The sequence below is a fragment of the Sinocyclocheilus rhinocerous genome, unplaced genomic scaffold, assembly GCF_001515625.1.
Source record: "Sinocyclocheilus rhinocerous isolate Xijiao unplaced genomic scaffold, SAMN03320098_v1.1 scaffold756, whole genome shotgun sequence".
NCBI classification, from domain to species: Eukaryota; Metazoa; Chordata; class Actinopteri; order Cypriniformes; family Cyprinidae; genus Sinocyclocheilus; species Sinocyclocheilus rhinocerous.
The window spans coordinates 258,255-273,065 of NW_015662039.1; the positions used below are offsets into that span (position 1 = coordinate 258,255).

Sequence of the window (14,811 nt, forward strand, 5' to 3'; positions counted from 1 at the left end):
AGAAAATGCGATTTTTTTTTCTTTTCAGGATTCTTTTAGAAATACAAAGTGTTTAAGAACAGCGTTTATTTAACATTAAAATAAAATAAGATTTTTTTGTAACAATGTAAAAATCTATGCTGACACCTGAAATTAAAGAATCTTTGCAGAATAAGTATTAGTTTCTTTATAAAAAAATAAAAATAAATAAAAAAGACCACAAACTTTTGAACTGTAGTCATTGAAATCACATTGTCAACTATGAAAAACAATCTCTGAAGCCATAAAGCTCAGTCCCCCTCCCCCTCATCACACCTAGCGGCTAATCGCCTAACGACCATTCACAAACATTTCAGTGAACTACAAACAACGTTAACAGCTCTTAAAAACTTGCGTGAAATCAAACAGGTTAATCTTTCCGGAGCCTGTGGTTAAGCTAAAGCACATATGCTCTTTCTTTTTTCCCAGGGATTTTCATATTTGTAGTGAGATGAGGCGGAATGTTAAGCCGTTATAAGGTTAAGTATCTGTAATCTGCTCCAGTCTAGATAGAGAGTGATAGAGTGTCCAGTTTAACTTGCTTAAGTCTGTCTGGAAACTTCCAACACAATGCTTCACTCTTTCCCTTCCTCTGTCTCTTGTTTCTTTTCTTCTTCCTTACCTGCGGCGTTGACTCGGCCAGGTGCAGCACCAGCTGAGATGTTAGGGAGAGAGCGGCACAGTAGAGCTCCACACTGAAACACACACAAGAACAGCTGCATACTTCAGTTTATTACCAACAACTGGGAAAGTGAGGGTGATGCAACAAAAATACATCAAATATTGTCATAAGTCATGTTGATTGCTCGAGGCGTGTTTTCCACATGAACTGATTTTTCCAAAAAATTCAGCAGAAAACAGAACGACAATGACCAAAATCTTTTTTTTTCTCTTTTTTTTTTACAGGGTTGTCATGTAAATTCACTGACCGGCTAACAACACGTTTTCTTTTATGCATTTCCATACATGCAACACAGGGTCTTCCATGAACATTTGTGAATGCTGATAAATGAATTGATATGATTCACTAAAACATTTTAAAAGGAATGACTCCCAGGACTTTTTGGGAGAGAATAAATAAATAAACACTTACGCACACACACACACACATATATTATATGTATATGTATGTATGTATGTATGTATGTATGTATGTATGTATGTATGTATGTATGTATGTATGTATGTATGTATGTATGTATGTATGTATGTATGTATGTATGTATGTATGTATGTATGTATGTATGTATGTATGTATGTATGTATGTATGTATGTATGTATGTATGTATGTATGTATGTATGTATGTATGTATGTGTGTGTGTGTGTATATATATATATATACACACACACACACACACACACACACACATAATATAAAATACCAAGTTATGACACGAGTGACACAAAACTCACCTAGAATACATAATGGATAAAAAAAGCATATAAGAAAATGAATAAATAAATTAGTAAATAAAGCCTAATCTAGCGTTATAAGGTTCTACACTAAAAATTATTACAATTATTACAAAGATAATTGGAGTATGTTTTACAAGAAAAAACTATGTGTCTTTCTTCAGAATTTTTTTTAATTCAGTGTGCCACTTGCCATTTATTTGTAATGAACTGAATTTTTTTATTCATTATTTTTAGTACACAAAAATTCTAAATATGAAGCCAATTAATTATTCATAAAACTCATATTTATTACAGAAATTTCCAGGATTTTATTATTATTATTATTATCATTATTATTATTATTTAAAGCTACTGTATCTACTTTCACTCTTGAACTTTCCAGTTCTGTAAATAACCATTTTAGAATTTCCAGATTTTTCCACCTCCGTCTGGACCCTGATCATAAATGCTGTCTGATCATAAACTGACGACACACTGATACACACTTGAAAACGACCCCCAGGCCGAGTCCAGAGGGGCTGGTTTACTAACTCGATCTCAGAACAGGTGTAATCCAGCATGTGTTGTCCAACAGAACACGGCTACCAAAATACACTCAGCAAATGTGTCATTACACAACACTGCAAGTGTCCAAGTGCGTTACACAATCGCAGACACACACAGCTAACCGTAAGTACTACGGTGTTGCTTAATCACAGGGCGACTGCTACAAAAGACATGTATCATGTCACACTGTACAAACAGCAATACGCCGCGAAGCGTTTCACAACACTGAACTTAAGGGGAGAGACTGAAAGAGTATGAGCGTCGCAGGGAGCGGGAGTCTTTGTAACGTAATACCGACGGCCTGTGTTCACTGCGCACTGGGTTGTTATTCTGAGGCCCCTACAGGCACCTAGGAGCCAAAAACAACAGTCCAACTGCACCTGCTGCCACATAAACACACATTAAGACATGCACACAACCTCCTAGCATGTACATACCCACAAATTATAGGGAATAACCCTATGTAAAGGTATACGAACACTCTCTCAATTGAAAGCACAGGTAGCTGTGACCCTTTAATGTGTAAATCAATCTCCCTCCCGCTCTGCCGTAGGTATGAAAGAGTGATTGATGTACACGGGCCTGCTGGCGACCACAGGTATGTGTGGTTTCTTTTGTAGTCGGAGCCCACATCTGAAGCCATTACGCTTCCCGCTAACAGTGCTAGCCGCTCAACAGAGTACCTCTCGCCTCCCCAGAGGGATCTCCACCACCTCAAACCGCTGCCTCAACAATGAGGAGGTTTGTTGGGAGTCCACAGCTGCTGAGAGCATGCTATGTTTTTAGGGTGCTGGTGCAATCTAGTATGCAATATTAATCTTTTAAATCTGGTGTGTGCACAACCAGATGCGAATGGAAAATTAATGTTCATCATGTCTGGTGACTTGTTAAGGGCGAAATCCAGTTTTTTTCCAATGGGAAATCAAGCTACTGGGAATTTTGACAGATTTATCCACGCAGATTTTGTAACGGGTTCAAGCTGGTCACACGGATTCGCCACTTTGTCAAACAGAAAGCTGCTTGCTTTGAAAGTGACTTCTGTGTATGCTGTGCTTTCTATATCTGCACTATTGACAATATACACCGCATCTTTTTTTTTAGCCTGTGAAATTTCACCAAAATTTGTCTAATGTGAAGGTTCCCCGTCTCCCATTGTTTGGACTGATGGTCAAATGTCAGTGTCCATTGTGGTTACTGATATGTGAAGAGTAGGACGGCTAATACAATGCTGATATATAGGCTGCTTATATATAGGCTATAGGCTGCTGAATGCTGATATAAAGGCTACATAATACAATTTAATAACAGCAAATGAGATATACATACAATAGATATAATATGGTAGACATGTCTAATGTCTAAATATGATTACTTATGATAGTTCATCCACTTCTGGTTTTGACGTCTCAAAGTCAAAGTTTTTTTTGAATGGGTTTTTGGTGAAATGCCTGAAATAAGGCTAGTGGTCAACACGAGCTCAAGATTTTTTCTCGCTTTATTCTGACGACACAAAATACAACGTGTCTTGGGACTATAGAGGTTGTTTGGGACAGTAAACATTATCATGGCAAACTGTAAAACTAATCTACTAAATCTAAACTTGTCCTCCTTCACAGGATCATGTTTATAAATTGCGGTTTTGGGAACTATTCTATTTTAATTCAAACTTTTCCATTTGTAGATTTTAAATAACAAAGCGGCACAGAGCACCGGACGCGACAGGTAAAGTCTGTCTACACTGGATGCGACAAAGTGACCGTTGAAAATCATTTGAAATTTGTGTCAGCACGTCATAAATAGAACGCGGCAGCAGTATACTGTCGGGGATTTGTCGTGTCGTGCCGCGCCGTGCTGCATCCAGTATAGACAGCATCACTGGCTATAGTGAGTTCTATAGTATTTTGTCGCGCCGCACTGCGCCGCACGCGTCCAGTGTAGACACGGTGTAATGCCTTACGGTTTTTTGCAAAAGGCGATTTTCAAGTGAAGTAGCTTCTATTATTTTGTTTACCTCATCAGCAGCTCACGCAGTGTTGGTTGCTTGGTAACAGACCTGAGAGTGGATCGTCGAACATGATAATGCAATTTAAGATTTCCTAACTAGAGATAAGATACGATTTTGGAAGATAGGATAAGAATCCCAAATCAAGTTAAGATTTGCTTCTGTAATTCGAATTTGTGAAAAATCCTAATTTAACATATATCTTAAGTTAAGATCTAAGATAAGAAACTTTCTGTAATACGCCCCCTGGAGCACAAAACCAGTCTTAAGTAGCACGGGTAAATTTGTAGCAATAGCCAAAAATACACTGTATGGGTCAAAATTATAGAATTATTTCTTATATGCCAAAAATCATTAGGATATTAAGTAAAGATCATGTTCCATGAATATATTTAGCAAATTTCCTACCATAAATATATCAAAACTTCAGTTTTGATTAGTAATATGCACTGCTAAGGACTTTATTTGGACAACTTTAAAGGCGATTTTCTCAATATGTTTTTTTATTTTTTTTGCACCCTCAGATTGAAGATTTTCAAATAGTTGTATCTCAGCCTAATATTCAAACTATACATCAATGGAAAGCTTATTTATTCGGCTTTCAGATTGATGTATAAATCTCAATTTTAAAAAATTGACCCTTATGACTGTTTTTTTTGGTCCAGGGTCACATATTGGGTTATTTGCCATTTTTTATCTCTTTTGTTTCATTAAAAGGACTTTGTCTGGCAATTACTCATTACGTTCTCAGTCAAATTATAATCTTTGTGTGCCCCTTGTCAGAACTGAGCTTGGTAAAACCTTCAAATAAAGGATTCTTCTCCAAAAGGACATGAAGTTACAAAACTTGGTGTCTTATAATTATTTTTAAAAAATCATTAAGTCATCTAGACAGTGAATTAATGGTGTGTAATTGTTTTTAATTGGTTATATGTTTGTATGATGGCTTTAGTGTTGTATGATGTAACTTTGTTGTTTATTTGTATACGCAAACTCGGCTGCCTATCTTGGCCAGGACACTCCTGCAAAAGAGATTTTAAGATTAAATCTCCTGCAAAAGAGATTTAAGATTCTTTTAAGAGTCTTTTTCCTGGTTAAATAAAGGTAATATATATAAGAATGTTTCTGGGAGCTTATTGGTGGTGACACTGAACTCATGCAACCGTGGTGTAGTTTGTTTATAGTGTATAGCTTTTTACTTTTGCCGATTGCATTTATGCTTCAAAATTCATATGTTGTGTTCATTTGTGAAGATTATCACGATGAACAAAACGTGCAAGAATCAGAAACTTTTGTTGGTCACACAACTCATTTTCTGGAATAATTCAACAGTCCACGGAAAAAAAAACAGATGATATCATTTCATCTGTATGGCTCACCTGTGTGTAGAGGTTTCCAGCAGTGTGAGGAGATGCTCTAGAACCTCCAGACAGCTCAAAGACGTCATCCCATCTCTCCAGGGCAGCAGCGAAGAAAGAGGGAGGACAGCGAGAACCTGCAAAACCTGAAGACACCAAAAGAAATGGAGACTTAAGTCATATTTTCAGTGGTGCATCGTGTGAGCGATCAAAGGGTTTCCAACAGTATAACAGACTGTACATCTATCCTACACATCCTTGTTTTCATTCACGTCTGAATAAATATGGCATCTACCCTGACTAATCATACACAAGGAGCATGAGACAGCAAATGTGCTGAAGTCTGTCCAGGATGTTTTGTGAATATTTTCAATGCTTTCATTTGCCAGCCACACCTCTCAACCCATATTCCTTTCATCCATATGAACATTCCCTTATTCCACCCTCCCGTCTGTCAGTAACATTCCTCCCTCCCCCTCCATCCCCCTGCACATAAAACACATCTGGTTCAGCTCTGGCCCTCGGGTTTCCCCTCAGCAGAGCGAGGGAGTTAACCGAAGACTTGTTTTTCTTCTCCTCAGACCCCCACCGTCTTGTCTTTCCTTTCCCTTCCCGTGACAGGCCAGGTACCTTACAGTGGTTTGTTGACATTATTTAGGCTTGTTTGGTTGATTATTATTTCTTGGAGTGCACAAGAGCCTTAAATAATGGCATTTTAAGCCATCTTTTTAATGGCCATTTCAGTCTTTTATACTACAGTGCATTATATTATATTTAAGCACATGACGAAACCGATGTGGATTTAGTTTTAAGACTAAAATGAATATTTTCAGAATGGATTTAGGCACTAGGCTTTAGTGCAATTGCAGTTCGATGCATATTTTCTTATTAGCGTTGCCATTTGAGCCCACAGAGGAAATTAACCCAACTTTCCTCATCACTTCCCAGAATGCTTTGGTGGAAGAGTAGACTTACCATGGAAACCAGGCCATATCGAGAGTCTAGAGCCTAACAGCAGCACTTTAAACATTAACAGTTGGCCAATAAAACAGCTTTTAAGAACACACACTCCCAGTCAGCCAAAATCACTGCAACAGACACATAGAAAAACACGCATCTCCAGACACAAACACACATGTCCTTCCAGAAAAGCCGATTCCCGTCAGCTTGAACGTTGCTTAATGATAGAAGCGGCAAAACAGCAGGGTAATTGATGGTTGGTTGAGTGTTTATGAGGAATTGAAACGCGACCCCTTTTTCTAAACAGGAAATCGCCAGCCATTTCACTTTGCAGGGCTTAAGCTCTGAGCTGAAACTGCGTTTGTGTGTATTGAGTCTGTGAATGGAAATTAAATGACATTCAGCCGGTTTCATTCAGAGACACAGCTGTGAGTAGCTCTTGTCCAGCAGGTTTTTACAGTGTAGATGTTTATTCAGCTAATCAGAGAGAATCCCCATATGAAGGCATGTGTCATTTAGACGGCTGAATTCATTAATCTCAGGACCGGATCTGTGATCAGGGTTACGGTGGATTTCAACCTGAAGAAATCCAAGGATTTTGACTGCTAACCTGCATTAAGTTTCATTCTCAAAAACCGCGAGACCTGCAAAGATTATTTCTCCTAGTACTCATATAGTCCAAAGTCATTTCATTGCTTCACATTTCTGTTTTTGTAATTTTTTTATTTTATTTAAAGTTTTTTTTCCAACTGTATTTTGTTCTGTTTGTTGTAAGTGTTTTTCAGGGTTTGATATTTTGTAAAGTTTTGCACTGCATTTTGTGAAGTTTTCCAAGTGACTGTTTTTGTATCGTGTTTTGTTAAGCTTCAAATGATATCTTTTAAATATTTTTTGTGATGTTTTGATAACGGTTTTGTAGAGTGTTTAACGTTTTGTAAAGTTGCAATTTTGTTTCAAGTTTTGTTAAATAGTTTTTTGTGTTGTTTTTGTGTAAATATATTTGCATAGTGTTTAAGGTTTTCAATGTTTGACATTTTGTAAAGTTTTGCACTGCATTTGTGAAGTTGTGTCAAGTTTTCTGAAGCTTTTGTATTTTTTTGTAAAGCTTAGTTGAGTGTCTAAAGTTGTGATGCAAATCATTTTGTGAAGTTTTGTTAAGGTTTTCTAGAGTGTTTAAAGTTTTGTAAAGTCACAATTTTAAAACAGCGTGTTGTTTTTTGTAAATATTTTTGTAGTGTTTGTTGTAAGGCTTCTGGGGTTTTGTGGAGCATTTTTGTCACATTTAACGTTTTGTAAACTTTTGCACTGCATTTTGTGAAGTTGTGTCAAGTTTTCACAGTTATTTGTAAAGTGTCTGAATTGTGTTCTTTAAAGTTCAGTAGATTGTTTGAAGTTGTAACATTATTTTGTGAAGTTGGAAAATTTTTTGTAGTGTGCTTTTGTTTTTGTAGAGTGTTTAAAGTTTTGTAAAGTAAAATTTAAAAAAAAAGTTTTGTTAAATAGTTTGTGGTGTAGTTTTTTGTAGCATTTTGTGAAGTTGGAAAATTTTTTGTAGTGTGCTTTTGTTTTTGTAGAGTGTTTAAAGTTTTGTAAAGTAAAATTAAAAAAAAAAGTTTTGTTAAATAGTTTGTGGTGTAGTTTTTTGTAGCATTTGTTATAAGGTTTTTGTAGAGTTTTTCCAGTGATATTTTGTAGCTTTAGATTCTTGGAGCTTTTGTATTGTGTTTTGTAAGGCTTAGAAGAGTGTTTAAAGGTGAAGTAATGCAAGTCATTGTTATTGTGGTTTTGTTTTTGTAAAGTGTTTAAAGTTATGTAAAGTTGCAGCTTTTGCAAGTTTTGTTGTGTTGTATTTATTTATTTATTTTTAGTTTTTGCAGTGTTTTGTACAGTATTCTGGTGCAAAAGCGTGATTTCCTCACCTTGGCTTGACACCCAGGGTAAGTCTCATGAAAGGCCAGGGAGGTTAGGCTAGACACACTGAGGTCAAAGGGCAAGGGTCCCTGACCACGATGCTGAGACTCTTCCTCTGTCTTCTGAAGTCTCCTGAGGAGCTGATCCAGGACAAACAGCCGAACCTCATAGTGCAGGCACCGCAGCAGTCGCTCCAGAAGGTCTCTCTGAAACCCGGCAGACTCTGGACAATCCCACAGGTGAGGTGATTCCACACAGACGCTCACGGCTATGTGAGCCAGACTCTGCAGATACTGTGTGGCTCCAGGAACTGAGAGGTTCATGTTATTGGGCCCCTGAGGGGCCACAAGTTCAGAGGCCATAAGAATCTGCAGAGTTTCCTCGCGCAGTTTCTTCAGCTGTGACTCTAGAGCAGAAAACAACAAATGCACTCCATTACAAGTGACAAAAAAAATCCAAAATGAAAGCATAATTGATATTAGTTGACATATCAAAGTGTACAAAGCAATGAGAGAACTACTTTAAGTGGTGTATATTACTGAAAGATGATCACGCTTTGAACTTTCGCTGCTAAATATTGACTCAGCTTCACTATGACAACACTGCTGAAAAGCATCCTTCGAAGTACAAGAGCTTCAGCGCCTCCTTTTTTCCTTATTGAATTATTATGAAGACAATATTCTTATGAAAGCTAAAATAAAGCCCACTTCTCCAACCAAGGACCCATTCAAACTCCCACAATGCAACTATCCAGCCCTGCACATGATTCAACAAGGAGTGGACCAGAGGGCGGGGCCATGCCGCATTCCCCAAGAGACGGGCCCGGTTACCCTGACACCCGAACATCAAAAGAGCTCTCATACGCTTCTCTGAGCACACTCAGATTGACCTAAAGCAGCTAGCGTGCGCCACACTCTAATTTAGCCAAGTGTGAGAGGGGATTCTGTATGTGTGCGTACTTGCATGTCTCTTTAGGCTACGGACATTGCTCAACACCTGTTTCAATGATGTTAATTATTGACATGTTCACACAGACCCTGACCGGGTGATGGTAAGGCATGTTTAAAATCAGGGTGGAGATGTTGACAAACGTTTGTAGTGATCAGAACTGGAATATCTAATCTAATGTGGAAAATACCTCTTCACCAGAACCCTGACACAGACATCGCCAACACAAAGTCAACCCAAGAAATAGACAGCAAGCTATTTAAAGAGTCATTTATCATAAATACAGATCACTTTCACATGCTTTTGTTCATGTTTTCTTGCTTCACTCAGACACAGGCACAAACATCTGCCGAGTTGCTTAAACATTCCATTAAAATTCTTACATATACACATATATTTGTCTTATGCTCACCAAGGCTGCTATTATTTTTGATCAACAATGTAATGTTGCAAAAATAATTACAATTTAATATAACTGCTTGGTATTTGAATATATTTTAAATATAATTTATTCCTGTGATGCAAAGCTGTATTTTCAGCATCATTACTCCAGTCTTCAGTGTCACATGATCCTTCAGAAATCAATGTAATATGCTGATTTAGCTGCTCAAGAAACATTTAATGTTATTATCAATTTATTAAAACAGTTGTGCTGCTTCATATTTTGTAGAAAGTGATACTTTTTTTAATGCTGTCAAACGATTAATCGCGATTAATTGCATCCGAAATAAAAGTTTGTTTGTTGTTTACATAATATATGTGTGTGTACTGTGTATATTTATCATGTCTATATAAATACACACATATACTGTATATATTATGAAATTATTTACTTGTATTTACATGTATATATTTATATTCATGTAATTTATATTATATATATAAAAATATATTTAATATATAAACAACATATTTATCTTAAATATATATGTGCATGTGTGTGTATTTATATATACATAAATATACACAGTACACACATATATATTACGTAAACAAAAACTTTTATTTTGGATGCGATTAATCGCGATTAATCGTTTGACAGCACTACTTTTTTTTAAATAAAAAAAATATATTAGAACAAATGATTTTCAAATAGAAATCTTTTGCAGCATTATAAATATCTTTACATTCACTTTTGTCAATTTACTGCATAAAAAAAAAAAAAATACTGATACCAAACTTTTGAATGGTAGTGAATATATAGTGTTTTGAAAACTTAAATATATTCATTAAAACAATTAATTATAAATATACCCATTCAAAACAGCATTTCCATAAATAAATAGTTTTTCCCCCATTCACAATAGAACAAGTATTACAGATGTCTGCTAAATGTTTAAAACCATACAGAAAAAAGTACTTTAACAAACACTTTCCCTCAATATAGAAGGCACAGTTTCACAGAACGGCTCTCCTACAGGTTCCAATAAATAAACCAAGAATGCCGCAGTTACTCAGAGCGAGAGAAAAGTGAAATGAAGTAAAAACGAAACTGTAGTGGGTCATAAGAGGAGTGATGGTAACCATTCTCAAGTCTTTAAACTCAAGCCAAGTACTCATTACCACAAAACAACACACTGGGAGAAAAACATCATTAACAGAGGGAGGGAGACGAGAGCTAGTCAGTCATGAGAGAGACTTCGGCTAACAAATCTGATTTATTTCTCTATCTCTGTTTTCCTCTAACATACACAGAGGCAGAAACACAGAATAGGGGAAGAAAGGGGAAATGAGAGTAAACAGGGAGTGCGGTGGAGAAAGAACGATTCGCTATGGCATTTATTAATATCACTGGCCCTCTGGAGAGACAGAGGAGCACGGTAACGATTAATCTCGGAAATGAAAGGCATTTCTCAGCAGGACAGACCGTGGTGAGTTTGTGTGTGTGAGTTTGGAGACGGTAGTTCTGGGGATGTGCTGGAATCTTTATGAAAACCTAAACAGCCCAGTGAGACATTCAGAGCATTACACACAAACACAGCCGTTGTCCCAGCTTGACTCAGAGAAAGCTGTGGTTTCATCAATGCCACGACCACCAAGTCTCAATGACCAAATTTTGCTCTCTCATAAAAATAGCAATATTACAGTCACTGGCAATAAAAAATAAAGCCCAGGCCAGTGAAATCAAACACTGGCAAAACACTCACAACCTGGAGAGGCAGTTTTCTTTTGAACCCCTCAGCAAAAAAAATTAATAAATAAAAAGGAGAAATTAAAAAGGAGAAATGAAAACAGCAAAAAAAGAGAAATTTAAAGGGAAATTTAACCCAAAAATGAAAACTGTCATCATTTAGTCACCCTCACACTGATCCGAACACTTTTAACATTTTCCCTTTTGCACAAAATGAGATGTTTTAAAGAATATTAATGTAAATTTCGGCTTATCATACAAACTCAAATTCATTTGCATAACACTTTTCAGAATACACATAATCTGCGTTTCCATCCACCTATTTGTATGCGCATTTTGGAATATCGCATAAAAAAAAAACGCTGGATGGAAACGCCAAGATGCTCATAAATTCAAAAAATGCTCATACATAAATTCTAAAAAAACTTATGTGCACATTTGAGTAGGATAAACTTTTTATACGATAAGAAAAAAATTGCATAAACTACGATGGAAACACATTTACTGAATAAATTCCTCCATGCACATCGAAAAAGTCATGTGACTTTGCACTATGAGACGGGATAACTTGACTAGCAGCGGACCGATCTCGTTCACAACATCTATATGCTTTTGAGCAAAGTCTGTCGTCAAAGTATTTTTGTAATTGTCTTACACGACTACATTCCCAAACAGATTTTGTTCTCTTTGACTCGTTGGATGGAAACGGTGCTTTATTCACATATGTTTTATGCGATATTCCAGTTTTGCGCATAAGTTTAATTTGAATCTTTGGATGGAAACATAGTTATTGATATAGTACATATTGTATGACTTCAAAAGACTTAGTCACATGGACCACTTTCACAGCATTTATTTTTTTGTCTTTGTTGAGATTCACAGCCTTGGCTTTTACTGTATGTGAAATGTGAACATTTCAACAAACTTTGTGAACAGGTTATGTAAGGAGGTAAATGTTATGATACATGACATTGTATATGAGCCGTTTTACTGACGTCACAGATTGAGTTGCACATGATACATTGCAATAAACAACAATGTTTCTTTCAACACACCTTCTGATGTTCATTCTTGTTTATTTTATTAAAGAAATAGTAGTAAAAAAAAGGAAGAGATGATCGCTGCTACTTAAACTGAGACAGCTACGATATCTGTAACACCACATTAAAGAGCATCAAAACCACAAATATTGTAGAATTTTTAAATTAGAATTAGAATTTTTGCCAGAATTTGAAAGTTTCTTATAAAATGCTTTTCACATAGAATAGGCAAAAAGACTGATTTTGACATTTAAGAACCCATATCAGTTTATCTAAATGAAGGTTAATTAAAATCAACTAACTAGGGTTGTAACAGTATGAGATTTTCACGGTATGATAATCGTCTCAGAAAATATCACTTAAACAATAATTCTTATCAGTAACAATGACTCTTAAAAGAACAAGAACAAGTTATTTGAGTGAACAAATCCTTTATTACAACAAACTTGAAACATTTTAATGAAATTATTGAAGTCTCCCTTCTGAAAAAATAAATAAATACATTTTAAAAAACAATAAAAAAAATAAAGCTGTACACCTTATGTATATCTATATCACAATTTTTAATTTTTAACATTTTAATTAAAGGGGTCATATGATGCAATTTAAATTTTTCCTTTCTCTTTGGAGTGTTACAAGCTCTTGGTGCATAAAGAAGATCTGTAAAGTTGCAAAGACTTAAGTCTCAAATCCAAAGAGATATTCTTTATAACAGTTAAGAGTCAACCACACATACCTAAAACGGCTCGTTCTAACACGCCCCCACATGTCTACGTCACGATGTGGGAAGATTTGCATAACACCCCCAAATGCTCATGCAAAGAAAGAAGGCGTAACTTTGATTCTCGCTGTAGTATTGTTGATAACACTTTTCAGAATACACATAATCTGCGTTTCCATCCACCTATTTGTATGCGCATTTTGGAATATCGCATAAAAAAAAAACGCTGGATGGAAACGCCAAGATGCTCATAAATTCAAAAAATGCTCATACATAAATTCTAAAAAAACTTATGTGCACATTTGAGTAGGATAAACTTTTTATACGATAAGAAAAAAATTGCATAAACTACGATGGAAACACATTTACTGAATAAATTCCTCCATGCACATCGAAAAAGTCATGTGACTTTGCACTATGAGACGGGATAACTTGACTAGCAGCGGACCGATCTCGTTCACAACATCTATATGCTTTTGAGCAAAGTCTGTCGTCAAAGTATTTTTGTAATTGTCTTACACGACTACATTCCCAAACAGATTTTGTTCTCTTTGACTCGTTGGATGGAAACGGTGCTTTATTCACATATGTTTTATGCGATATTCCAGTTTTGCGCATAAGTTTAATTTGAATCTTTGGATGGAAACATAGTTATTGATATAGTACATATTGTATGACTTCAAAAGACTTAGTCACATGGACCACTTTCACAGCATTTATTTTTTTGTCTTTGTTGAGATTCACAGCCTTGGCTTTTACTGTATGTGAAATGTGAACATTTCAACAAACTTTGTGAACAGGTTATGTAAGGAGGTAAATGTTATGATACATGACATTGTATATGAGCCGTTTTACTGACGTCACAGATTGAGTTGCACATGATACATTGCAATAAACAACAATGTTTCTTTCAACACACCTTCTGATGTTCATTCTTGTTTATTTTATTAAAGAAATAGTAGTAAAAAAAAGGAAGAGATGATCGCTGCTACTTAAACTGAGACAGCTACGATATCTGTAACACCACATTAAAGAGCATCAAAACCACAAATATTGTAGAATTTTTAAATTAGAATTAGAATTTTTGCCAGAATTTGAAAGTTTCTTATAAAATGCTTTTCACATAGAATAGGCAAAAAGACTGATTTTGACATTTAAGAACCCATATCAGTTTATCTAAATGAAGGTTAATTAAAATCAACTAACTAGGGTTGTAACAGTATGAGATTTTCACGGTATGATAATCGTCTCAGAAAATATCACTTAAACAATAATTCTTATCAGTAACAATGACTCTTAAAAGAACAAGAACAAGTTATTTGAGTGAACAAATCCTTTATTACAACAAACTTGAAACATTTTAATGAAATTATTGAAGTCTCCCTTCTGAAAAAATAAATAAATACATTTTAAAAAACAATAAAAAAAATAAAGCTGTACACCTTATGTATATCTATATCACAATTTTTAATTTTTAACATTTTAATTAAAGGGGTCATATGATGCAATTTAAATTTTTCCTTTCTCTTTGGAGTGTTACAAGCTCTTGGTGCATAAAGAAGATCTGTAAAGTTGCAAAGACTTAAGTCTCAAATCCAAAGAGATATTCTTTATAACAGTTAAGAGTCAACCACACATACCTAAAACGGCTCGTTCTAACACACCCCCACATGTCTACATCACGATGTGGGAAGATTGCATAACGCCGCCCAAATGTTCAAGCAAAGAAAGAAGGCGTAACTTTTATCCTCGCTGTAG

General features: G+C 35.6%; 1 protein-coding gene across 2 annotated transcripts in view; it reads right to left on the minus strand.

Moving 5' to 3' along the window:
* LOC107727366 (THADA armadillo repeat containing) overlaps nucleotides 1-14,811 on the minus strand; it is a 97,487-nt gene that overhangs the window by 12,813 nt on the left and 69,863 nt on the right. For both annotated transcript variants that reach the window (XM_016537210.1, XM_016537209.1), the window contains exons 21-23: nucleotides 8,222-8,619; nucleotides 5,364-5,488; nucleotides 641-713 (exon numbers count right to left, since the gene is read on the minus strand). In XM_016537210.1, coding sequence (XP_016392696.1) covers nucleotides 641-713; nucleotides 5,364-5,488; nucleotides 8,222-8,619 — 596 coding nt within the window. The remainder of the gene's footprint in view (nucleotides 1-640; nucleotides 714-5,363; nucleotides 5,489-8,221; nucleotides 8,620-14,811) is intronic.